Source organism: Notothenia rossii, assembly GCF_949606895.1.
Source record: "Notothenia rossii genome assembly, chromosome: 6".
NCBI lineage: Eukaryota > Metazoa > Chordata > Actinopteri > Perciformes > Nototheniidae > Notothenia > Notothenia rossii.
In genome coordinates, this window is record NC_136909.1 from 11,268,927 (window position 1) to 11,294,999 (window position 26,073).

At 38.5% G+C, this 26,073-nt stretch overlaps 3 protein-coding genes across 5 annotated transcripts; 1 reads left to right on the forward strand and 2 right to left on the reverse strand.

Moving 5' to 3' along the window:
* Positions 1-653: 653 nt before the first annotated feature.
* LOC307042969 (RILP-like protein 1) lies at positions 654-13,589 on the forward strand. 3 transcript variants are annotated; one of them, XM_079687128.1, is made up of 9 exons: positions 654-1,150; positions 2,204-2,354; positions 3,877-3,995; positions 4,105-4,380; positions 5,848-6,027; positions 6,303-6,457; positions 6,540-6,638; positions 12,085-12,207; positions 13,155-13,589. In XM_079687128.1, the coding sequence occupies exons 1-9, from the start codon at positions 857-859 to the stop codon at positions 13,174-13,176; spliced, it is 1,419 nt and encodes a 472-aa protein (XP_079543254.1). In that variant the 5' UTR covers positions 654-856; the 3' UTR covers positions 13,177-13,589. The 3 variants fall into 3 exon arrangements, with proteins under 3 accessions (XP_079543254.1, XP_079543253.1, XP_079543255.1); XM_079687127.1 differs by having other exon boundaries at positions 655-1,150; positions 6,300-6,457; XM_079687129.1 differs by lacking the exons at positions 12,085-12,207; positions 13,155-13,589 and adding an exon at positions 7,941-8,722 and having other exon boundaries at positions 656-1,150; positions 6,300-6,457.
* Positions 13,590-13,774: 185 nt separating this feature from the next.
* On the reverse strand, positions 13,775-19,726 carry LOC307042970 (N-lysine methyltransferase KMT5A-A-like). The gene is made up of 8 exons (XM_079687130.1): positions 19,573-19,726; positions 19,263-19,366; positions 17,975-18,122; positions 17,013-17,217; positions 16,834-16,921; positions 16,573-16,632; positions 16,110-16,300; positions 13,775-14,763 (listed from the first exon to the last, which is right to left on the reverse strand). The coding sequence occupies exons 1-8, from the start codon at positions 19,580-19,582 to the stop codon at positions 14,553-14,555; spliced, it is 1,017 nt and encodes a 338-aa protein (XP_079543256.1). The 5' UTR covers positions 19,583-19,726; the 3' UTR covers positions 13,775-14,552.
* Positions 19,727-20,580: 854 nt separating this feature from the next.
* Positions 20,581-22,608, reverse strand: mtrfr (mitochondrial translation release factor in rescue; the record flags this gene model as incomplete). The annotated part of the gene is made up of 3 exons (XM_079687102.1): positions 20,581-20,811; positions 22,081-22,267; positions 22,532-22,608. The coding sequence occupies 3 exons, from the start codon at positions 22,606-22,608 to the stop codon at positions 20,581-20,583; spliced, it is 495 nt and encodes a 164-aa protein (XP_079543228.1).
* Between the last annotated feature and the right edge of the window lie 3,465 nt (positions 22,609-26,073).

Here is a 26,073-nt window from a genome sequence, read left to right on the forward strand (position 1 = left end):
TTTATTATAGGCTGCTTGTAGGCCCAGGTTGTGTTGGGGTATTTTAAAATTGTAATGGTGTGCATAAAAGGTAATGCACCATTATTACTGACATGCGCACAACGACTCAACGTGGAGGCACAGGTGTTGCATTCATGAGCCATTGTAAATAGGATAACTATACTATAACGCAACTTCTCAAACTCCTGCCGATATGACATTTGCGGATTAGGACTATACAGTAACAGTACCAATATATAGATTATAATGGAAATTTGCTTAATGAGTATTTTTTTGTTGTTGATATAAGTATATTTAGATTCCAATACTTTTGTACTTTTACTTGAGTAACAACAATACTCTGGTTCTTCAACTTTTACTTAAGTACAAGATCTGAGTAATTCTCCAACCTGTCTATCATCTACTTTAGCCAAATCTGCAAATTAAGGAAGATATAAAATACATTTAGTGGAGTAAAATTACACTATTTACCTCTGAATTGTAGTGGGTTACAAGTACTAAGTAGCAGAAAATGGAATTACTCAAGTAAAGTATAAATACCTCAACATTGTAGTTAAGTACAGTACTTGAGTAAATCTTAGTTACTTTATACCGCTGACTTTAGTACATCTAGCATTTTTGCCGTTTCGCTTCTGACATGTACGAGCTGTCGTGGGGACATTGAATGCAGCGTCAAAAGTTCTGCAGCTGCGGACCTTGGCAAAGTTTAAACTGTCAACAAACTGACACAAGTTTTACCGAGTTAAAATAGGCCTCGGCTAGCTTGAGTTTTTCTACACAAAATGTGAGCTTTCTGTGAGTGTCGTAAGAAGAAGACCGACATGTTTAATGTCTGTTCTTAAAACAGAGGACACTCATGGAGACCTGCGGGATAATGTCAGCGATGGACCGACCCGCGGCGGAGCTGACGGTCATGGATGTGTACGACATAGCGGCGGTGCTGGGACAGGAGTTTGAGCGGATAATCGACAGGTTCGGCTGCGAGTCTCTGGTCGGGCTGGTGCCCAAAGTGGTCCGGGTCCTGGAACTGCTGGAGGCCCAGGTGAGCAGCGGTGCGGCCGGGCAGGAGGCCGAGGAGCTGCGCGGGGAGCTGGACCGACTGAGGAGGGCGAGGAGTGAGAGGTCCGAGCAGGAGAGGAAGCATCAGAAGGTCCGTGCGTGTTTACTTGTCTGTTTAACTGTGTATTTACCTGTGTGTTAACCTGTCTGTTTACCTCTCTGTTTACCTGTCTGTTTAACTGTGTATTTACCTGTGTGTTAACCTGTTTGTTAACCTCGGTGTTTACCTGTCTGTTTAACTGTGTATTTACCTGTGTGTTAACCTGTCTGTTTACCCGTTTGTTTACCTCTCTGTTTACCTCGGTGTTTACCTGTGTGTTAATCTCTCTGTTTACCTGTTTGTTTATCTGTCTGTTTACCTCGGTTGACCTGTGTTTTAACCTTTCTTTGCACAATAATATCCTGCATTATATTTGTTACTGGAAATGTGTATTTGCACATATATATATATATATATTTTGTATCTTTTCACTTTATATGCTATTTTATTTCTATTTTTATTTCTGAAATATATTAGACTGTTTATTTCTGTGTCCTATCCATCTATCTATCTATCTATCTATCTATCTGTCTGTTTGTCGGTCTACCTGTCTGTCTACCTGTCTGTGTACCTGTCTGTGTGCCCCTGTGAGCTTTTGTGTTGGGACCTTTCTCGGTAGCATACATAACTTAAGCACATATGCGATCTAACAGGGTTTGACATTTCAAAAGCTTTTTGTCTGACCAGCAGTCCAAAAATATTAGGCTAGCACTTCAGCTCACTAACTAAATATACTCTCGCAATAGCATTTGATTTAAGTGGGTCAAATTTGAGTTCAAAATTAACAGTGTGATTTGCATTTTTACTATCATGGGCATTATTTATAATTATAAGGAACATGGAAAAGTAATTTTCCTTAAAAGACCAACTCAAATAGTGTGGAAATTAAAATGTATCATGTAAACTGTGACGGTTTGTAAAAATGTATTTACAATATTTTGCATTTCCAATTTTGCATATTGTGACATAATGCACATGCTAAGAAAAGTAATATTGCATTATGGAATGTTCTCTTTGAATAATGCAAACTATCTCAACGGGAATTGAACATGCTATTGTGAGATTACAATTTCACTTTACATTTTCTTTACTTCTTCTGCCCAGGAGTTGGAGCAGGTGGAGGACGTTTGGAGAGGAGAGGTCCAGGACCTGCTCTCTCAGATCAGACAGCTGCAGGCGGAGAACAAGAGGCTGTTAGTGAGCCTCTCTCTCAAAGACTTCCCCCCCGCAGAGGAAGACCTGCAGAAACAGGACGGTGGGTCGTCTGTGGCAACAGCTCTCATCCTTAGGTTCAACTCATGGGTTCTGGGAGGTTTCAAGAGGATTTATGGGATTATACGTGTTTTCCACTTTCTGGTGGAATAATTTAATTGAATGTTTTATTTCCAAATTATATAAATACCCAGATTGGTATCAATACCAATATTTTAAATCTTTACCTGACCAATCCAAAGCAAATACCTTTTAAAAAAAATGTGTTGTGCAAACAGCAACCTCTCAAATATGGACATTTTCTTCCTTGTTTTCAGATTAAATTAAACTAAATACATTTAAAGATATCCTCTTGGACTTTGAGTAGGTATAAAATACATTTGTCTTTATTTGATCAGTATTATATAAAAAGAAAACAAATGTCAGATTAGTCAATACATTTATAAATTAGTGTTGGTTGGAACCCTACCGATAGACACCCTGAGTGGACAAATCAGTAACAGGATTTTTTCCCCCTGTATGCTCATTATCCTACGTACTAATACTTGTTTCTCGGGCATCTTGAAACAGTTATTAACACATCGATCTGAGAAATGTACCAATGCCAGTGAACTGGTGTGTTTGAGGTCTTGCTGTTCACATTGAGCTGTACAGTATCTTGTGATGATACAAAATGAGTTCGGTCTTGGCTGAGAGTTCCAGCTCTGATCTGATTTATATACCAGAGTATGACCTCACTGCAGATTTGGGTTCTGCTGATTAACCATCTGCTGAATGTTGCACATAGTTAGTGTAGTCACATGGGGTTGTACAGTAAATGGTGAACGCTTGCGTGTGAAAAGGAAGCTTTGAAGCGAGGCAGTCTGCAGCTTGTAAAGGAGACTATTTTTGTGTGAGACTTTCATGGTGGCTGCAGCTTTACTTACTGTCAGGGCCACAGAGTGTGCACACACACACACACACACACACACACACACACACACACACACACACACACACACACACACACACACACACACACACACACACACACACACACACACACACACACACACACACACACACACACACACACACACACACACACTGCTTATAAACACGCAATGAACGGGTGATGCATGATATTATTACTCTGCTCACTCACACATTATTAGAATGGAAATGCAATCATGGAGTGACAGAGGCTTTAATATAATAATCTCCTGCTAGATTTGCCTCATTTTGGTACAGACAATTAACTTGCAGAGACTTGAAAGTTAAAGAATTTGTAATGTCCTGGAAGGTAATGCAATTCCAACAAGGTTCCCTTCTGAAACTCTTATTGATGTAATGTTTGGATACAGATTTGAGGGTTGCCTGCCAAATGCATTGCACTTCAAAATCATTCTCATTGAATATGAACTGAATTATTGAATGTATTCAAAGGGTTGTTTTTTTGGCACAACTGAAAAACAAATGGCGAATTGAACGGTAAGAAATGATTAGTAAATGAATAAACATGAATGAATCAACCTGTGAGATTGCATTGATGTTGCATGTGTGAACTTATGTTATGATATCCACAGGAATGTCAGAGAAGGAGAGGCAGGTGATGAATAAGCTGAAGGACTCGGTGGATAAGCAGAGGGATGAACTCCGGGCTAAAGACCACGAGCTGACACTAAAAAACGAGGATGTGGAGGCGGTGAGGATACAAAACACATGCAGTATATAAACCGGCACAAACATTTTGCATTCGTTTTCAGTTGAAACGCAGTTTTTGAAGTCAGATAATATGCTTTTTGAAACTCCAGCTCCAGACGCAGCAGCACCGGCTCATCAGAACCAACCAGGACCTCCGTCACAGGATCGGGGTGAGGGAGGCTCAAGGTAAGGCTCTGATCCAGCAGAGGGCCGGGCTGGAGGCTGAGGCCCAGACGCGGCAGCAGGAGCTGGGGGCGCTGCAGCTGGAGGTCAGCCGGCTGAGGAAGGAGCTCCAGGGATGGGAACTGGAGAGAGAGATACCGGATATTAAAGAAACCTCTCTGACAATATCTGAGTCGTCGCCACCTGAACCTCCACCGATTACGGTGAGACTCATCTTCAGCAGGCTGTAAACCAGGGGTGTCTAACTCATTTGAGCTCAGGGGCCACACACAGTGATCTCAAGTGGGCTGGAATAGTAAAATCATAGCATAATAACCCTTTAAATAAAGACAACTCCAAATTATTCCCTTTATTTTACTGCAAAAAACACATTTAATGAACTGTCTTTTTACAAATGTAATTACTTTACATTCATTTCCACATCTGCGTATTAACCCTGACCTCCTGCACTGACACACCACCATAAAACTAATGTTGGAACTATTAAGGAAGAAGGTTAAGTTTCCCCCTGCCTTGTAAATATATACATACAAAATACATAAAAGTTGTGAAAATTGCAGTTAATGTCTTCGCTGTAATTTGTACACTTTGCTGAGCCGTATGTTTGACACACCTGCTGTAAACAATTGCACTTGAATGGCACTCACAGACCTCTGCCAAGGCCAAAGGTGCATTCAAGTGCTCCTTGGATGTTCCCATTTCCCGATTTTGAGAAGTTTTTAAGTAGATCTTTTTGAATTATAGTATTCATAGGCAATATTCACTTTGATTGCCATATTTCTGAGGAATAAGAAAGCAACTTTACAAGTCACCAGTTGGGAACTTATTTTTCCAATTATTCTTACACCATATAAGCAGCACAAATGCCATATCTCGCCATGTTAACATAATACACATTACATTGCATTTAGCTGACGCTTTTATCCAAAGCGACTTACAGTAAGTGCATTCGACCAAGAAAATACAAACTTGAAGAAAACAGAATCATATAAGTACATCAGGTTTCATAGAGTCAAACCATTTCAAGTGCTACTCAACTGGCTTTAGATAAGCCAGTCCTTTGTTAGTATATAAGTGCTTTGTTGGTAATTGTATCGCTCGAAGTGAAGTCTAAAGAGATGAGTTTTCAGTCTGCGCCGGAAGATGTGTAAGCTTTCTGCTGTCCTGATTTCAATGGGGAGCTCATTCCACCATTTTGGAGCCAGGATAGCAAACCCATGTGTTTTTGCTGATGGGAACTTGGGTCCCCCTCACAGTGCGGGTGCAGCGAGCTGTTTGGCTGATGCAGAGCAGAGTGCACGTGCTAGGGTGTACGGTTTAACCATGTCCTGGATGTAGGAAGGGCCAGATCCATTCACAGCGTGGTACGCAAGTACCAGTGACTTGAAGTGGATTCTAGCAGTTACTGGAAGCCAGTGAAGGGAGCGGAGGAGCGGTTTGAGGCAGTTTGACGTTGATCCCCTCACAAATGTAATAGCTCCCTCCTTGGCCCATGCTGTCCTCTTTTACCAATCTTCAGGAAATCGTGGTCAGCAGTTTTTCCGTAATCCTGCTTACAACCAGAAAGCACAGCCTCCTTGGTGGAGTCAATTGCGTTAAAATGAGGTTCATCCATAGTTCATTTGGCAGGTGTTCTTGTGCCTAAGTGGATCTTTGTGTTCCCAATCCAGCCTTCGACATCAAACTCCCTCAAACCAAAGTCAGTGTGGGTGGAGTGTGGAGGGGACCCTGGCTTCCTGGCAAACTGCTTCGAGCGTGAGAAGAGTCCTTCGGTTCTCCGGATGTCATCGAAGAGAGAAAATAATAAGGAAGAGGATGACGAAGAGGAGGAAACCATAGCACTGTCACTGGTAACACTTGTTTTACTCTCTCCTGTACACAGACCGGTTATAGCAGAGACCCACTATAAGACTATTTACAATAAACACAAAGCATGATCCCTCTGTGGATCTTGTGTGTCCTTTAGGCTTTACAAACATTTTGGAAACAAATGTTATTATTATCTCATTGCTTTCTTTCGTGGTTCGTCGTCTGATATGTCCCCACGAACACCATGTGTTGGCAGACATGTATCATTCTTAACCCTCATGCTTGAGAGAAATGGTGGATGTTTGTTCTGCAGAAGGTGTCAGCTGATACAAAGCCAAAGGAGGAGTCAGACAGCCTGGAGACGGACACACCTCGCTTCACCCTGCAGGAGCTGCGGGACGTCCTGCAGGAGAAGAATCAACTCAAGGCCCAAGTGTTCATACTGCAGGAAGAGCTGGCTTATTGTAAAAGGTATGTATCTTTAATTAAGATGATCTATACTGTACATTCAACTCAGGCAAAGGTTAACAGTTACCTCTTCCACATCCCTCAGTGAGGAGTTCGAGGATGACGTCAGCTCCATTGAGTGTCCTCCATCTCCTCCACCGTGGTCCACTTCAACTGATCAGGTGGAATCAGGAATTAGACGCTTGTGAGTAATGAATTCGACTTGACTGTTGTACAGCTTTCCTATAATTCACACAAGTGTACAAGTGTGTCAAGATGAACGTCCCCCGCGTGTTTTAGTTCCTTCTGAAGGACTTTCCCTGTGTATATTTTCAGCATAGTATCTTACAGAGGTTATCAGAGAGACATAACAAGTGACATTCACAAGTGAAAGGAAGTTGGATTGGACAGTGTAATTTGCAAAAACAACATTCAAAGTTGGCCTCTCCTCCACCGCTTGACATCACCAGCGTTCCCAAGCCACAGTTAAAGTTAAGCTGCTTGACAACCGATGGAAGCAAGCCCCAGATTCAATTTCTGTGGCATTCTCTTGCATGTCTTGTATGCCCAGAAATGTCCCAAACAGAGCAAAATAAAAAAATGAAAATGCAGGAAAACAACCACACATTGGCATAATTGAAATGGATTATCTTTATAATAACCTATACACTGCTTTGAAGAGAGATTATACTGATTCTGCCTTTTTTCTGACTTCCGACTGATCGAGCGGGTCACAAATGTATAATAATGCGAAATAATAGTCAATATAAGATATAATAATGTCCACAATAATCTTAGAAATAAAATACTTACAGATTATGCTTCATCAAGGGCATAAAAGAAGTGGACGGGTGATCCAAAGAGTTGCATTCCCCAGTGTGTTTTTGTCTTGACTAGCAAACTCAAATAGCGAGGAATAATACAGGAACTGCACCAACCGCCAAATACCAAATACAATCTGGAGGCAGAATACAACAAAATCTTGCAATTATGGTTTAAGTACATAATCACATGGTATATTACAATTTAGACGATGGTTACAACATGTGTTAGACGTGACATGAAAAGCATATCATTATTTTTTTTTAAATCCATTGTTCTGGATCTCAAAAGCTCAATGGGTGTAGGAAGGTTCATCCAGCGACCTGTTTTGCTGGCTTGGCATAAAAGGGTTAATATTTGTTCATTTGGAACACATGACCTCCTTTATGAAGAAACATTGGAGAAAGCTAATTTGGCGGCAGCAGTAGAGCGAGTGGGAGTGTGTCTGTGGAGGAGGTCAGTCAGGTAGGATGGGGCCAGGCTATGGAGGGCTTTGTACATCATTAGGAGGATTTTGTACTGAATTCTCTGGGGGATGGGGAGCCAGTGGAGCTTGATGAGGACGGGGGTGATGTGTTCATGGATTCGGGTGTGGGTGAGTAGACGGGCGGCGGGGTTCTGGATGTATTGAAGTTTGTTGAGGATTTTATTAATCTAAATCTAGACTAAATGTCCCTCCTGCCAGGATCTTCACTGCCATAATGCCGATGGTGGCAGCCGGTTTGATTGCAGAGGACCAAACATCGCTGCCAATCAGAAGACTTTACTTTGTATGACCTCAGATTAAATCGTATTGTGCTCATACTTTTTCTCACATCGCGCAAATGCCGGTGTTTCTCTCAACAAAGTGTGTCAGTAGACATAAAACTGCATGAATGACCGAGGTCAACAATAACATTGTGTAGTATTTAAGTGGTAAGAGCTTTAAATCAACCTATGTACTACTTAATACGTAAGATAACTGGCAATACCTGGACATTATTATGTTTATTTATGACCTCTCAGGATTTTATAGCTTCATAAAATGTCTCTAACTGTCAATGTGTCACTTTATATTTTACAAGAAAAAAATCATGTGCCTAATTTGGTGTAACTTTGCACATGCTGCTGTAATGTCAACACGTTTTCATTACAATGCTTTTTCCAAATAGAGAAAAAGGGGTCAATGCGTTCTCCAAAAACTTTAAACTGACAAGGAACACTTCTGTTATTTATGTTTAAGTGATGTTAAGATGAATCGGATTATATAGCAAATGATTGTTAAAGTATGATCATCAGAGACTGTTTTAGATAATGTACTTAGGCCCATAATTGATGAAAAAAAGGTACTGCAGAGAGGCACCTCACCCTGGGTTCCTTATCCAACAATAATTGTGAGTAATATAAAAAATTAATTAACAACCAATGTGATCTGGGTTGCACCTGAGAAATAATGCTTGTTCAGAATAAAGTCATATTTGTATTTTTCATCTTTTGAATGTTGTTATTGGGATACGATACAATGTCTCAGACTACTGGTTTATATAAATAACTGTAGCGAATATACAAAGAATAGAGACGGAAATGCATTCCAAAATTAACAGTTGTTGGTGAGTACTATCTTATGGATGAATATAGGTAGGGTTACCCATTCATTTCCTATAGAGGTTATTTTTGAAAGGGAACATCATAGGTGTTACAAAGTTGACTAAACCACTCAAAATGTTATAAAAGTGGTCAGCACTTGTATATGTTCAGATGCCTACTGTGGAGGACATCATAAGGCCTTGAGGCAAATGTAAAACGTCATATTTATGATTGATGGAAGTAGTAAACCAAACACGACAGGAGGGTTAAGTAAAAGTCACTTAAAATTGTACTTGAGTGTTTGATTAAATATAGTTTTCCATTTAATAATACTAAATATAGTATACTATACAGCACAATATATAAATAGGATCAACATAGATACAATGGAAATGATAAGCAGTGTAAGTGGGTAATTGAGAGAAAGAAGAAGGCTGCAAAAACATTTTAAAATCACGTGCTTTCTCACCTGATACAGAGACACGTCAAAAACAAAGAGCTCTCACTCACACCGTCTACACATTACCTACATTTCATTAACTTGGAAAAGACGACCATAGTTTACGAAACGCCAGTGTTGAGGAGGGAGTCCTCTTGAGTTGATATACGATCTTTGTACTCACCTGTCGCTAGGATACTTTGCCCTCCTCTGCCGCCACGCCATTGGTGGAAGAGTGATGGGGGAAGTGCTGCTGTAAGTTAGTTACCTTCTGCCAGTAAAACTGTACAACAGAAGACAAACAGAAAGAAGAAAACTCAATTTTTAGAGCATTGTAGGGAAACAGTGCGGGAAAAAATCACTTTATTCTGACATTCAAACATTATTCCGTCATGGAGTTTGGTGAAGAGTCGTCGCCTGCTCTGGCTTTCGATAAGGACGCGTTTGAGCTGACGGTGGAGGATGTGTATGATATTTCATATGTAATCGGTCGAGATTTGTTAAAAATCAGCAGCAAAGGCGAGGAAGTGTCGGACTTACAGTTCAGGATAGTCCGCGTGTTGGAAATGTTTGAAACTTTAGTGAATAAGTACAACTTGTCTCTGGAGGAGCTGAAAATGGAGCGAGACAACCTGAAGACAGAACTGGACCGGATCCTGCAGGAGAGATCATCTGGACAGGGGACGGTGAGTAACCATAATAATAACAAGTTATTTACTTTTAGTTTATTCCACTCATGGCAATCATTATAAAACATGGACACTTTACGCCGTTTTTGCAGCACATGATGGAAAGTAGCAGGGAGGAGAACATCTTATTTTACTTGTCCCTTATTAAAGAATAAATACAAATAATAATCGATAGTCTGTCAATCACAGCAGTTTACAAACACTTACAGTAAAATTTAAAACAATCATAAGTTAACACAACAATCTACCATAAGCAAAACAGGTTACCTAACATCTTCATACTGTCTCATTATTCTTTCTTTATACATTTAATCAAACCTAAAGTTGTTCATACAGCCCTTTAAATCATTTGGTAAATAATTCCACAGTTTAACACAAACTACAGATATACAGATCTGCTTTAAAGTAGTCATATATTTACTTATCATTTACTTTTGAAACTGATGATAATAAGCTTTATTTGTATAGCATGTTGCACACATCAGGTGCAGCTCAAAGGGCTTTAACAACATGGCACACGTGACAAGTCAAAAAATAAGAAGAAATTCACTTCAGGTCAAAACCCCTTTTTGCACACATGCAGCACAACAACAACAACAACAACAACAACAACAACAACAACATATACGTTCAAGGGACACAGGGAGGTTAAAGGTGTGATAGGTTGTTGCAAAAGGTAGACATAAGACAACAAATAATAAAATATTAAAGCCTACGAAATAAATAAAGCAAAGATAAGATGAAAGACACATTTTAAAGGTGATTTTGCAAATAGAATTATAAAATAAATAAAAACCTATAACATGAATAACTTATAAGAATAAAAAAGATTAGAAGACCAATTTAAAATAAAGGGGGGTATCGCTATAACAAGCAAATCTAAAAACACGTGTCTTCAGAGTGTTACTCTCCTACTTGTCAGACATAAAGTAAACATGTTAAGACATATGCTTTTCTCCTCTCTGCCATTACAGCAGACAGCGGGTCCGAACCAGCTGCTGGTGGACCTCACGGACCCCAACAGACCGCGCTTCACCATGCAGGAGCTGAAGGAGGTTCTGCAGGAGAGGAACCAGCTCAAAGCTCAGCTGATGGTGGCTCAGGAGGAGCTGCAGCTCTACAGGAGGTCAGGGGCTTTTCACTATAAAAAGTCAAGGAGTAGTGAGAAATATGCATCACAGTTTTTGATTAAATGTTTTCAAATGTGTTGGCTGAACTCCAAATGTTGCACTTTCCCATTATTTAATGAAAAACTATTTAAAAATATTTATATCTGAATTGATTATCAAAGTAATTGGGGATTATTATTCTGTTGATCGATAGCTCCAACCAAAGCTAACTCTAAAGCACTGGTTTATGAAATTCATGTACACTCTTATGCATTGTAACTGCATTATAATGTAAATATAATTTTTAATTATTCATTAAAGGAATTGTTTTAGTGTGTTTTTATGTTATTCTTTCATAGGTGTGTGTTTTAATGTTGTAAGCCAGACACTACCATCATGTGATAGACATGCACGTCAATACAGCACCTCAAACCAGAGCCGTATCAACACCTCTCTGACACAATGACATCAAAACTGAACACTATAACCTTTCAGATGGGATTTATGGCGGAGCTGATGTGAATTGTTAAGGTGTTGGTAATAAAGTTTGGTTACTCAGTGGGAAAATAAACAAATATAAAATCTGAATTGAGCTGCTTGTTCTTGTTTTGATGATCATTTCCATGAGAATGAGGGAATGCCCTTTTAGAGATCATCTGTCGTTAGATACAAAATCATCATTAGTACTCATCTTACGCTAATGACGCACACTGACATTTTCAAAATAAACACCAATACACACTTTTATCCCACCGATACCTTCATTACTTTCTCAGAATTAAACATTCTGTTTCTCACTTGCCAATTGTAATCCTGAAGTAAAGCACAACAATATCACCAGCAGAAATGACCTGGTTACCTTTAATCTAATCATACCTGATAACAAGCTTGATTCTAGTTCTGAAGGGTGAATTAAAAAGTATATCTTTTGAATATATCTTCAACTTAAAAGGGTGGATTTTGGATGTGCAACACCTTTGTATAAAACAATCCTCAGTGACCATAAAGCTCTACTTTCTCCTGCAGTGGGATTCTGCCCCAGGCTGAACCTGCCATGGTGGAAGTGGATCTGGACACACCAGCGCACACAGAGCACAGTAAAACCACGATAAGTAATGCAAAAGAGGAGAAAACCACCATAGGCAAACTGTGAGTAGACCAAACAAGGTTCACTCATTGTTGTCGCCTCTAATAATGCCTCGAGTAAGTCATTTGAAAGAAGTACCACCAAGTAACACTTATTTTAAAGGTCCCCTATCATACTGTTTTTCATCAATATATTATAGGTCTCAGATAGATACAAACATGTCTCTGAAGCGTTTGGCTCCAAACACCAAACAGATCATTGCAGCATTACCCATAATCCCCTCTGTTTCAGCCCTGTTTCCAAAGTGCTGATTCTCTGTCTGTTACTTTAAATGAAAATAAGGAGCCCCTCCCCACGCCCCTCTGAGAGATTTGGTTAAAAATAACTCAATGGTGCTCAAGGAGGAGATTCAGGTGATAAGGGGGGGGGGGGGATACCTTGGTTGGTGATTAGCTAATGGGTACACAAGCCAAAAAATCGTTATGACATCATAAAGTGGCCAAGATCTGATCAGCTCATTTTCAGACAGGTTTTTATAGAAATGGATCAGGACAAAAAGAGAGAATCTTTGTTCCTGAAACTTTCAGAGTCTCTTTCCACAGAGGGGACACATGGTTATGTAGAAGAGACATGAAGAAGTGGATTTAGCATAATAGGTTACCTTTAAGCCGTTTACTACACATGGCAAGGTTTCAGGAGGAATGTCCTCAGCAGCCACATGATGTTGAAGCTCGCAGAGAGATTGTTCTCACAGCCCGTCTCCTGTCTCCTAATGATATACTTGTGACCGAATGAGTTCATGCTGACGCGGAGGAAGCGTCTGAGGGCTGAAAGAGAAAAGGTTGGAAAATAGCAGAATATCTGCCAAACTACTGCAGCTGTCAGTAATTAGTCTGCCATGACTCAGTGTAGCCTTCTGGGTAGCTTTATTATTTATGTTGCTTTTGTCCCCTCCACCAAGCTCAGGAACAAATGTCCTAAACTAACCCTCGCCCTTTTCTGTCTTTAGGTTTTCATTCAGGCGAAAATAAGGAACACCTTCCTTAAGAGCTGACGATGTAGAAGACAAACGGGATTTGTCTGCAGTTTGCTCATTAGTTGACCACTTTTATATTGATCATTTTGTACTATTTTCAACAAGCACTGTATTATGTACTGGTCATTTATACCTAAGACGGTTTATAGTCAAATAGAGTAGAAATATATATTATGTGGAAAGTTTTCCTGATATGAAGTAAAACTGGAAAGTATTATCCAATTCATGTTGGAGATTATGCTAAATAATTAACTCAAAACAAAGTTATTTATAGGATTGAGAATGTAATGTTTTATAAATCTAAATTCATTCTACAACGGGACGCATGTTGGTCTTGTAATGTAACAATATTTTTTCTTAACTGTCAAATAAACGAAAGTGGGCGTCAACCCTCGACAATCATAAGAATAGTTTGGTTCAATTTGTTACGTTTTTTCTCTGGTATGAAATAATAAAAGTGTTTTTCACATCGATACAGGTTCTGATTGTCTAAATAGACAAATCTTAGACAGATGTAAACTAAAAAGTAGAATTCAAGAATGAAGACTTTCCTGAGATGTTACTTCGTTGGATTAACAGCACAGTGGAGAGCAAAGATGAACACAACTTTTATTCAATCAAGTCTTCAAAACCCAGATACTATAAAAAGTTGTCATACTTTTTCTCTTTAAAGCTGTGGGCGTCTCATTGTAAAGTAAAACAAAATGGATTGTTCATTTAGTAAAGTGTGCAGCACTGCCAAACAAAAGAAACATTGTTGAAATTCATCACGTGCACTCACAACATATCGACCAACTTCTTCTTCATCCTCACTGACTGAATATTGGGCAGCCTGATAGCATATAGGTTACACAAACAGTCTATGGTGCATACTACCTAACTACTGCCCCCACATCTCCACGCAGACAAGTACCAGATACGGGTCAAAATAAGTGGAAAAGGGTGTCTTTTAAAGAGCACAGTATTTCATGAATATGCCTTCTTTACCACCAACAGCAGGAATACAAATAACAGGGTTTTATTCCTTTGTTTACAGCACAGGTAACAATTTACAAAAGTGAAACTGAATTGTCAAATATATTCATTTCTTAAAGAAAACCTCATTGATAGTGTAAAACACTACGTAGCCAGGAGAAATCCACTTCAAGCTTGCATCAGTTTGCTACAAATACATAACAAAAATAAAAGCATGATAAAACACTGACAAAAATCCACTTGTTGATTCATTAGCCCTCATTTAAAACAAAAACATTTTATATATTTATAAAAGCATTTTGAGTCCTGCTGATCCAAAGCGTCTGTCACATAAAGCCCAATAGGATCGCAGAGAGCACCAAGTCATCTGAAATATGAACACACGTGTTGAAGGGTTCAGTATTTGAGCCATGGGTGAGCCAACACTGAGGCTTTGCTCCGGTCCCCGTAGTCGTACAGCAGCTCCTCCTCTGCCTTGATCTCTCTGGACGCCACCAGGATCAGATGAGGGCTTCCATCGATGGCATGAAGCCTCGTCTGGCAGTTTCCATTCTTACTGTGGTTGATGAGTCTTCCCAGGCGGTCCGTTTCCTCTGTACCGTCCACACTGTGGAGCGTCAACAAATACAGATCAAGAAGTTAAGAAATGTGCCTTTGTGACCTTACTGCAACTTAAAAAGGTCCTCTAGTATACTGTTTTTCATCAAAAGTCTACATTGGTTGGTGATTGGCTAATGGTTACACAAGCCAAAACATCGTTATGACATCATAAAGTGGCCAAAATTTGATCAGCTCATTTTCAGACAGGTTTTTATATAAATGGATCAGGACAAATAGAGAGAGAATCTTTGTTCCTGAAACGTTCAGAGTCTCTTTACACAGAGGGGACACATGTTGATGTAGAAGAAACATGAAGAAGTGGATTTTGTATAATAGGTGACCTAACTGAGCGTCCACACAGCAGCGTGCGTTGACGCTTGGCGGTGGGCGTGTCTGAAGCTTGGGGAGTAGAACGCGAGCAACAACCAATCACATGAATCTCCCGCCCCCGACATACAAAGCCAAAGACATTCCATGCTTGCTATATATACACTGTCTATGCCTGCTAGCTGTCCATTCAATGTCAAAACGAGGTACACCCGATATAAACTCCCCAGACAGGCGAAAACCTACCAGTTTCACCCACTATCTCTGCCACCTCCCTCCATGCCTGGCTCCTCCGGTTTGTATCCCGGTAGATGAACAGAGACTGATCATACAGCACCGGGTGATTCACTACCGCAATGATTATTTTCTCCTCCATTTTATGGAACATGTAGAAATGACCTGCGGTATGGCTCTCGCAGCATACACGCGGTTTGATTGGCTAGCAGTTGTACTGGCAGATTTTCATAAACGGGATTTGATTGGCTGACGCTTCAGTCGAAGCTTCAAAAGTTGAACATGGTTCAACTTTTGACGCGAGCAACGCGTAGCTACGCTCCCCACAATGCAGTTCGGCGAAGCGTGACGTCGCCCCATTCAAAGTGAATGGGCAGAAGCGTTGAAGCTTCAACGCACGCCGCTGTGTGGACGGGCCGTAATGTACGGAGACAACCAAACACCCGCCCCTCCGTATCCAAAGTCATTGGGGGCAAACTCTTCTCAAATAATACGGTAGCCCACTTAATGAAAAAGCTAAAGCCAAAGCATGTAAATGATAAAGAGTTCTAATAAAGTAATGTTCACAGACTCAATTTACCAACCACAGAGTGTAGGCCTATAATTATTTTAAGATTATTATTGTGTGGTTGATCACCTTAAATGTGATAACCAGCTAATACAGAGACCCAGGGGACATGGGCATAATAGTTATGTAATGCAATTCTAACTAGATAAAATAAAAAAGATAATCAATGAAATAAGTGTAAAGCCACGTGTCAATTATATTTCAAAGTGTTGATCTGGACTCACCAGTAGGTTTTGGTATGATATTGGAAGTAGTACATGTAACAGCCTTTTTGGGGATCCAGAGCGTACTTGGCCTCTCGCTTTTTAGCCTCGGCTAGCTCCAGTAGGTCTCCGTGGTACTCCACGATAAACTCGGCCTTGTTGAAACCCGTGGCAGCAAATATCCCTCTTCCTTTTCCTTCTATGTGTTTGATCTGTCAACATTCACAAGCAACACATTGTCAAACTCTTAATCACATTGCAGTCAAGGATTTGTCCAAACTAGCAACTAAAAGACTATTTACTGACTGCTTAGAATAAAACAATATGTTCAGGAGAAATTAAATGTCACAAATATAACTGATGCATGGAAAATACTTCAATGCACAGGTGCTACCAGAACGTTACAGACATCAATACATACAATGTAGGTCAAGGACGGTCTTCAAAATGACATATAAAAGACATTTAAAATATTGAATGTTACCTGCAATCCTTCTTCAATGTCATTCTTTATCAGGTAATCAAGGTGTTTGTGTTCTTCACTCTGTTGACAATTTGAGGAATGGAGTCAAAGTCAGACTTTCTGCTAGGGAAAGTGATAAAGTGATAATTCTTAGAGAAACTTTCACAAAAAACTAATTGATATCTTTACTGTAGTTACAACATGTAAATGTATTATCTTGGTAGGAAAGTATTTATGCTATTCACTAACAAATATATAACGTACAGCACTTTACAAACAAACCTTTATCTCTGATTTCGTTTTTCTGTTACTCCGTCTGATCGGATAATAGTCTGTGACCTTCCTGTTTTGAGGAGCTGGATTTTCAGACCTGAAAAGAGAGGAATTGAATACAAAATTTGATTGTGCACCAATTTTTTATTTTTTTAATGATGCCCAAAATGTTGTCTTTCTGCACTCACTTTTTTGCTGCTGGTTTGCGACCGGTTTTACTCCGAGGTTTGGCGGCTAGCACCTTGACCTCGGCTGCAGATCTGCCATTTGTGTGTGCCGTTTTGTTCTCGAGTTTTTCAGTGGCTTGCTCTTTGATCCCGTGACTCTTACAACCCATTTCAGCCTTCTGTTCTTTGGACTCACAACTCTCCGATTTTATTTCATTAGGCACTTCTAAAATGAGGACGGAGAACAATACAATTGACAGCGGTCCTTAACATTTGGCCTCAATCAAGAGAGTGAAGTTCAGGGTTCATACACTTTTTCACCAATGACCAAAAACATTACTCTTTCTCAGCGGTGCCACTGAAAATGGTTTCTTTTAACATGGAACCGGAAAATAAGGTCTGCATATGAAACATGTTGTGCCTATCTAAAACAAATCAAATAGTACGCTTACTAGCTTCTACACGCTAAAGCAACTCAAATCTCTCACCAGCAAAATACCTCGACAGTTAAATGCCATTTTACGTTTCATTACTATACCATACAGTATTTATTATCATTACAGTGATACTATTTCAGCGATTAGATAAAATATGAATTATATTTGATGCAAATTTAGTTACATTTCCATGACTTTTCCAAAACTTTGGAAAAAATATTGTTTTCCATAACTTTTCCAGGGCCTGGAATTAGCATTTTGAACTTCCATGACTTTTCCAGGTTTTGAATGACCGTAAGAACCCTGGAAGTTCCTTTAAAAACAAAATGGCTACGTTAAGTCATAAGACAGAGGGCCAGTGAACACTGCTGCCCTTCACATGCACAGGAAGTATTTCTGTTGGACACGTGGAGCTGCTGACCATCCAAGGTAACACAGGGCTTAACATTAGGTTAAATGGGAGATTGCATGTATTAGAAAAGAACAAACAACAGCATTACATATCATTTGATTCAATCCTTTTCTTGAAGTTGATTTGTTGCTCACCTTTTTTTAACTTGGGCACGTCGGGGTGGCTGGCTCCACAGTCATTTCCCTCCTGGATCAGCATGCTCGAGCTGTCGCTCAGAGGGGATCTGGGTTTGCTTGGACTCCGTACGCTCAGGAAATTGGTTTGTACTTCACCTACGCTAGTCTACATAAAGAAATGTTGTTTACCGTTATTTAAAAAAAAAAAAGGACAGACCCTGTATCAGTCACAGGAGTAAACATGTGAGGTGATGTGAATGTTCAGCTAAATCTGACTAGATGCAAAAAAGGACATTTTGTGAAGCTGTGTTTATAACTCTTCATATCTGAACCTAGTATGCATGTGAATTCAAGAGGGTTGTGAACTTGTGACAGTATCAGATTTTCCCTGTAAAATAAATTACCCGTTCTACACTCTTTATCATTATAGATTATGTTTTGAGAAGCATGTTGATGTATAACTACATTATGTTAGTTTACATGTAAGCAGCAGTAGCGTGTTAAATTAACTACATCAGCTGAGCTTCATAATAATGTCATGATTATTATGAATAACAATTAAAGTAGGTGCTGCGTCTCACACGTACAAGGTGTTTTGTTATACTGTAGATAAGCAAATGTACAGGATATGAGACGTTGAAGACTTCACCGCTCTGCCTGCCAACTCAAAAGTAACAACTTTGTACTGTTAGTGTATGTGCTGCTTATAAGCAAATGACAAACAGCTGTGGAGAATCGCAATATTACAATGCAAACACTGCAATATTAGTGTAAAAAACTGTTACAAGTAAAAGTCCTGGATTTGAACATCTCAACCCCTTAGTATGCATAGTGACCAATTTCAGAATAATTTACATTATATTATTGGATCATAATTGATGCCTCTGTATGTACAACACTTTTAAGTTGCAGCTTGTAAAGACTGGGCTTGATTTAATTACCCTATAGACCCAACACAATTCGCAAAGTAACTACTAGAAACTAAATATTTAACATGCATGTAGTGGAAAAGAAGAAGAAAGCAGCATAAAATGGAGAAACGGTTGTTCTTAAGTACAGTTATCTAGGCACCCTACGCCAATAGCAATAGAGTACAGCGGTTTCTTACTACATCTGAACCGGACCCTATGGTTGGATATAAGGGGCGGTGAAGTTTGGTGTAGATTTCGGCGGAAATGCTCAAGTCTGAGTCTCCAACAACGATAAGGTGAGGCAGGCCAGGGCCCTCTGTGACCGTAACTTGATGGGTTAGCACAAAAAGTGAGAAAAAGCCATTCTTATTTTGGTTGGGGAACACAAAACATACCTTGTTTGTTGCCGGTTTGTTTTCCTTTGTCTCCCCCCGAGAAGGGACTTTATTTTCAACAGTGTTCTCGGTCTTTTTGTCGGTCCTCAGCACACCTTGCTTCCCTTTAAAAACATGGAAACGAATACACGTAAACACAGCGGTCTATTTTATCCTACATTTTACGAAAGCCGACAATTAATTAACCAGCTGCATATATTTGAAAAGTTGCCCGTAATTTACGCTTGGTAGCATTGGCTACACATTAACTGCTGAAGCTTGTGTGACATGCAACAATTAATTAAAATAAAAAACACGTAAAAAAGTTTACCTTTTGCCATGTCCGTGTCAGGATAAACAAATAAATAAAAATGAGGAGTCTATTTAATGTTGCTGCCCTCGGTGTCCACGGGCTATTCACTGTGCTTAGCTCAATGCTTCTGCAATACAAATGTCATACAACTACTGAGCGAAGTAGAGCATGAGCGCGTGGGGGATTTAAAAAAAACTGTACTGCCTCTCTCATTGGCCAATTGGTCCGGGGGGAGTAAACAAGTAATAAAGCAGTTCTCTCATTGGCTCGTCACACCGTCGACGTCCGAAGTGTATTCTTTTAAATAATTAACCTCCCCCTAACTGTATTTTACTATTGTATACACTTGACTATTTGGACGTGTTCACATTTTGAGTAAAAAACGTAGTAATTCTAACATGATAAATATAACACTGAATTATTTGTAAACCTAATGATTTTATATGATCAATATTACATAGTCTACGAAGAGGGTAGGTTCATTTAAAATGAATAATGACTGTTTGGTCAAATAATAATATTTATTATATTTTGGATTGTTAAGTGTATCTATCCCAATTATATATTTATATTATTATAATAATAATAATAATAATAATAATAATATTATATATTTTTGTTTATAATTATTTTTAATTCATATTCTTGTTTTTCTGCACCAATGTGTGTACATGCTTTTTCATTATTAAAATCAGAAGAATGTAAACTTCAAAAGATGTTACTTAAGCACAGAGAATGATTAGAGTATAAACAAAATACAAATATGAATCCTTTGATCTTTTATGTTGTTTTATGTCCCAATTCATGTTTTTATTTTTATTTTTCAAGCATTGACAGAAGCACAACACAGAGCCAACATGTTTTACTATATTTGGTTTCTTTATTATTTTCCCCAACTTGCTTTACACCAAAAGGCCAACGTGATTTAGAACAGCTAACAGTGACTTTCCAGGTTTTGTTATTCAGTCTTTGTAAGCATGGCAAAGAACCTTACACGTATTGATTTTATATTCCACACAAACATTTTTAAACTGGGTCCTCTCCAGGTTTGGAGTCTGCAGCAAGCCCTTCTTTAAAGAGTCTTTTTCTCTCCAGGTTCTCATTTGCCTTCTTTCTCTTCTCTTTTTTCCTCAGCTCAGACTCTTTCTTCTGTACAACAACTTCACTGAAGTCTCCTTTAAAAACAACATCCAGCCTCAGTCGCATTATTTCCCGAGCACGCTTTCGATTTGTATCCACAGATCTGGTTTGATGGCACTGCAGGGGAAATGGTACAATAATTAAATGAACATTGTTAATTAAAACACCAACTTAAGGCTGAATCAGTGGCTATTCTGGGGCTTTCATGCATCATGATTTTATTTTATTTTTCAGGAAAGGCACAACTTCACTGTGATTTTCAACTTTTAAGCCAATATCAGAGTGTCTGCGGGGTCTTAAAAAGTATTGAAAGTTGATAAATGAATTTATCAAAAATTAAGGCAATTAAAAAGGATTAAACGGCATTTTCTAAGGTATTGCATTTTGTAGCTTGTTTTCAATAAGTATATAAATGGTCCAAAGAGGTTGTATTCTACAGTTTGCCTGAATGTAATCATTGCGTAGGTGTGTAGTGTGATTCTGTGTAGTTTATTTATGGCATCCCGTTGGATTTGACGTCATCTGAACAGGACATCGCACGCTCACTGCTTGATAGCGCGCGAAGGTCCGTTTACGCCGGTTGTTAAACAACATCGTTATGGCGAAATGCAAGTTTGCGTCCAAATGGTTGGAAGATAAGGGGGAAGGACAATCAATACTGTATAGTAAATGTGAGGTAAAGTGTGTCACCAATGTAACCGGTTGAAACTCGAAGTGGTGATGAGGTCTTAAACTGTATGAAAAAGGTCTTAAAAAAGGTATTACATTTGACTTCAGGTTTCCTGCATATACCCTGAACATGGACAGAAAGTCCTTAGAATTTAACATTATCTTCAACTTCCATTCATTTCATTTCAAACCTTTATTTAATCAGATTGGTCCCATTGAGATCATAGATATATTTTTCAAGGGAGACTAACACCATTACAATCAACATCTGTAGAAGAGCATACTATGACAAAAGAGCACCAGAAAATGTATTACGTGGGCCTCTATGTTAGACTTAGAAAGATAAATAGATAGATACTGATAGATATTGACCCCATAGGGAAATTATTTTGTTACAGCAGCATTGTGTTCATACATTAACATATTTAAAAAGGTGTTATAAAGTATTAACATTAATTTAAAAAAAACGCAAATAACTTATAAACAGTAGAAAAAATATATATACACAAATAATACACAATATATTGATCATTCTGGATAAATTAAAATGTTTGGCATAGCAGAACCATAGGATCAAAAACATGAATGACTATTACAATAGATGTATTAGTCAACTGAGATTCTCATCGTTTAGATAACTCTTATTTGGGTAAACAATTTCTTTTTTGTACTAGTGATAAACTAGTGATGACAGGATTAATAAAAAACAAGATTTACCTTCACAACAGTGCCACTGGGGATGTGTTTGAGCACCACACAGTTGCTGGTTTTGCTTGTAGCCTGTCCTCCGGGTCCAGATCCTCTCACAAACTGCTCTTCAAACTCATCCTCATTCAGGACAGGCAGGTCTATCAGGTTCTTTTTACCTGCTGCCAAAACACATGGCAGTCCTGCAGGGTTTGACCTGAGAAGTAGAGAGACACTGGGAGCAACTCTTCCTGTTATGACCCGACTGGACATGTTGTGCACACAGCTGATGAAGGGGAGAAGCCGCGACATTTCTTTAAATAAAGAAACACAGTAACAAACAGCATTACACTACGTTGTGTGTCATCAAACAGGATACACGTATATCAATGTTTAACAGTAGGCTATAGCATTTTCCTATTTGTTTCACGGTCACGGTGAGACTCTGCTCATGTTTATGTTTAGTCCTCTCTTCTTCTACGTTTCCGCCTGTCGCCCAGTAGTCGATTTCTTCTTCGTGGCTAGAATAGCAGGGTTCTCTTTACCTGCTGCCGCCATCTTGTGTCGATTGGCTGGAAAACCGAAAACCCCACAGCAGGTAGGAAACTGCAAACATGTTTTTTAATACGTTAGTTGGCTTTTTGAGTTTGAGTTTCCTTAAATAATCTTTTATTTGTATTTTTTAAATGCATTATTGTTTGTGAATGTCATGTTGGTCAAGGTTGGAAATTACCTAGACAATTTAGCAGGGCCGTGTTTACAATGGCGAACTGTTGCCTCCCTCATAACTTAATTTAACCATACACGGTTACACTTGTTTCACAACAACTCTTCGATAGTACAGACATCTAACAGACACAGCTACATAGGTGAATACATTAACTAACTACATTTACTAAAGTACTGTACAATGTTGAGGTACTTGTACAGTACTTCAGTATTTATATTGCATGCTACTTTATACTTCTACTCCACCACATTTAAAAGGGAAATAATGTTATTTTACCCCTCTACATTTATGTAACAGCGTTAGCTACATTTAACAAAAAAACATCTCTAAAAATGTAACTAGTGGTCTTACTCTTTAGGTCACAGAAGAGTGAGATTATTTAAATAACTTACAAAAAGTTAATCAGAACTTTGTTTGTCTACAACAGTAAAATGCTACTTAATGCCACAATATTATCTAGAATGTCACATAAATTATAAATATTATTATACACACACATAAAGGCAATTTTTCTGCACAATAATCGCTTTTACTTTTTATATTTTAATTACTTTGTGATGATAATACTTTTTTACTTAAGTAAGATTTTGAATGCAGGACTTTTGAGTATTTTGAGAATAATGTATTGGTATTTTTAATCAAGTAAATATCTGAATACTTTTTCAAGCACTGCAGGTAGGCCAACTAAACTTGTCATAAATAAACAAGTAACTTTTAGGTAAGAAAATGTAATGTAATTTAATTGGGAGCACAGTCTAACGATTTAAATTGTTTTTTTTTCTTTGGTCCCAAATATATCCGAATCTCTTTTTTGGACCATGACCATTTAAATGTAATTGCATAGCTTAAATTAATAACATTTGTGTATTTAACCAAACAAGGACCTACCCAGTTAAAATCGATCGATTAGACTTAATGAAACTTCTTAAACCTTATTGATGAAGCACCCTTGTTCACCATTTTAATAATTAACAAACGATCAGATGTGACAAAGAAACAAATCCCCTCCCAGTACTTTACTGTGTATGACCTGGATATTCACATTAATTAAGCTATATATTCACATGTAAAGATAAGTAAACAGAGGAGACAATGATGATCATTCACACTTATTACAAAAATATTTGTTTTACATATCATTGCATTGCTTTACATTTGAAAAAATATAGTTGTAAAATGTTATAACCTACAGTAAAAGCCTACATTTTAGTCCATTATTGCTAGTAGCGCCAAACACTTGTGGAAGGTGAACATACTGTTGTAGTTTCTAAAGGTTTCCTTAAAAGTTGTAATTAATGTTAAACCTTAAGTCCGTCTAATGTTTAGGCTATATACATTTACTGCAAGAATGGTCTCATATTAACAAATGGACCGGACTGTAACACTTCCTGCTCACTCCCTTGACAATGACTCAGGAAACTATGTAGGTCACCAGGAAAAGACAATCTCTCTGATGACCTGTGACGACATCTCTCTCATATTGGGGGGATGGGGGAGGTGCATTTCTAATTACTTACTTTGTCTTTAGTGGTCACATTAAAACTGACCTTCATTTTGGTACAACATAACCATTATATGTCATTTGTATGGTGATCTTGCAAAGGACGTAAAAATGTTCAACCTATTGAACTTGAGTATTTTCACATAATGCTACTTTATACTCCACTACATTTTGTAAGTTTGTACGTTTTTTTTAGATATTTAGTTACTAGCTACTTTACAAATGTAGCTAATTAATACAAAAATATTTGAAGAAATTTGAATACTAATACTTTTACAATTTTACTTAAGTACAACTTTGAATGCAGTATGTTTACTTGTAACTGAGTATTTTTACATTATAGTATTGCTACTTTTATTTAAGTAAATAATGTGAGTACTTCTTCCATCTCTAGATGTAGTAGTATTGGTGTAAATATTGTGAAGAGCTGTGCACAACAAATAATTTACTGACAACAATTGTTATACAAAAGTATATATTAGTATTAGTGTAGTATAAGTCTGAATATAAAGTGCTTCCGGTTCGAGTCCTGATCGACCAAAAAACCCACGGAGTGGACTGGTAGCTAGAGAGATGCCAGTTCACCTCCTGGGCCCTGCCAAGGTGCCCTTGAGAAAGGCACCGAACCCCCAACTGCTCCCCGGCACCGGCTAGACTGACAGCCTCTTCACTCTGGCCCTCTCCAGCATGTGTATTCTGTAATGTGTGTATAACTGTGAGTGTTGCATGTGCATGTGTGCACCTACATGTATACTGTGTGTGTATTAATACAAGCCAGAGTGAAACACTGAATCTCCCCATAGGCCCTCGGGCAGGGGTGTCAAACTCAAGGCCCGGGGGCCAAATCCGGCCCGCGACTTCATTTAATGTGGCCCGCAAGAGCTTGCAAAGAATATAATACGTTTATTATACGGTTACATGCCACTTTACAGAGGCCTGTCCCACAATGCATCTCGTTTTGTGACATGCGCACTGAAGAGACTTGCAATTATTTGCCCTGGACTTCTGCTTTCAAACTTAGTCAGTTATTACCCAATCCGATAATAACCCAATTCATGTAATATAATACATTATTTTATATATATATATATATATATATATATATATATATATATATATATATTATATATGTATATAGTTACAACCGGCCCTTTGAGTGCAACCATAAAGCTAATGTGGCCCGCAATGAAATTGAGTTTGAGACCCCTGCCCTAGGGGGATTAATAAAGGTTAATCTTCTTCTTCTTCTTCTTCTGCTTATGCTTTTAAGCTCTGCCCGCGGACATCTGTATAACCACCTGTAATACCAGTTAACATGTAGTTTTACAGGCCTACCATATACTGAGTTGCCAGGAGGGGGTGTCCTAATATCGAAACTGTTTATCTGAGTGGCTGCAAGAGTCTCAGCTTTGTCAAGCCAGCAGAAGAAAGAACAACACCTGTAAACAAGTGACTAATCCTTCACAATAAACACTAGTGTCCAAATGTTGTTATTTTAATATGTCACTGTACACTTTCAATCTGGATAGCAAGCACAGCAATCTAAAGCTGGCCACACCTCTAACCCTTAGATCAGGGGTTCCCAAAGTGGGGGTCGCGAGACCCCGAGTGGGGATCACGAGATGATTACAAAAATAAAAATGGAAAAAAAACAATTGATTAATTTTTTTAATATTTTTTTTATTTTATTATTATTAATAATAACGTTTGCATAGACATTTTCAGGGGCGGACTAGCCATCTGTATAATTTGACAATCCACTAGCGCAGTGTTTCTCAAACTTTTTCATACC

Excerpts from the sequence above, each read along its gene's own strand:
- LOC307042969 (XM_079687127.1), top strand. The coding sequence starts at position 857 with ATGGAGACCTGCGGGATAATGTCAGCGATGGACCGACCCGCGGCGGAG. Across the intron at positions 4,381-5,847 it reads CTGAACCTCCACCGATTACG|CCTTCGACATCAAACTCCCT; the intron begins GTGAGACTCATC and ends TTCCCAATCCAG. Across the intron at positions 12,208-13,154 it reads AAAACCACCATAGGCAAACT|GTTTTCATTCAGGCGAAAAT; the intron begins GTGAGTAGACCA and ends TTCTGTCTTTAG.
- LOC307042970 (XM_079687130.1), bottom strand. Across the intron at positions 16,922-17,012 it reads CGCAAACCAGCAGCAAAAAA|GTCTGAAAATCCAGCTCCTC; the intron begins GTGAGTGCAGAA and ends CTCTCTTTTCAG. Across the intron at positions 14,764-16,109 it reads TATCATACCAAAACCTACTG|TGTGGACGGTACAGAGGAAA; the intron begins GTGAGTCCAGAT and ends GACGCTCCACAG.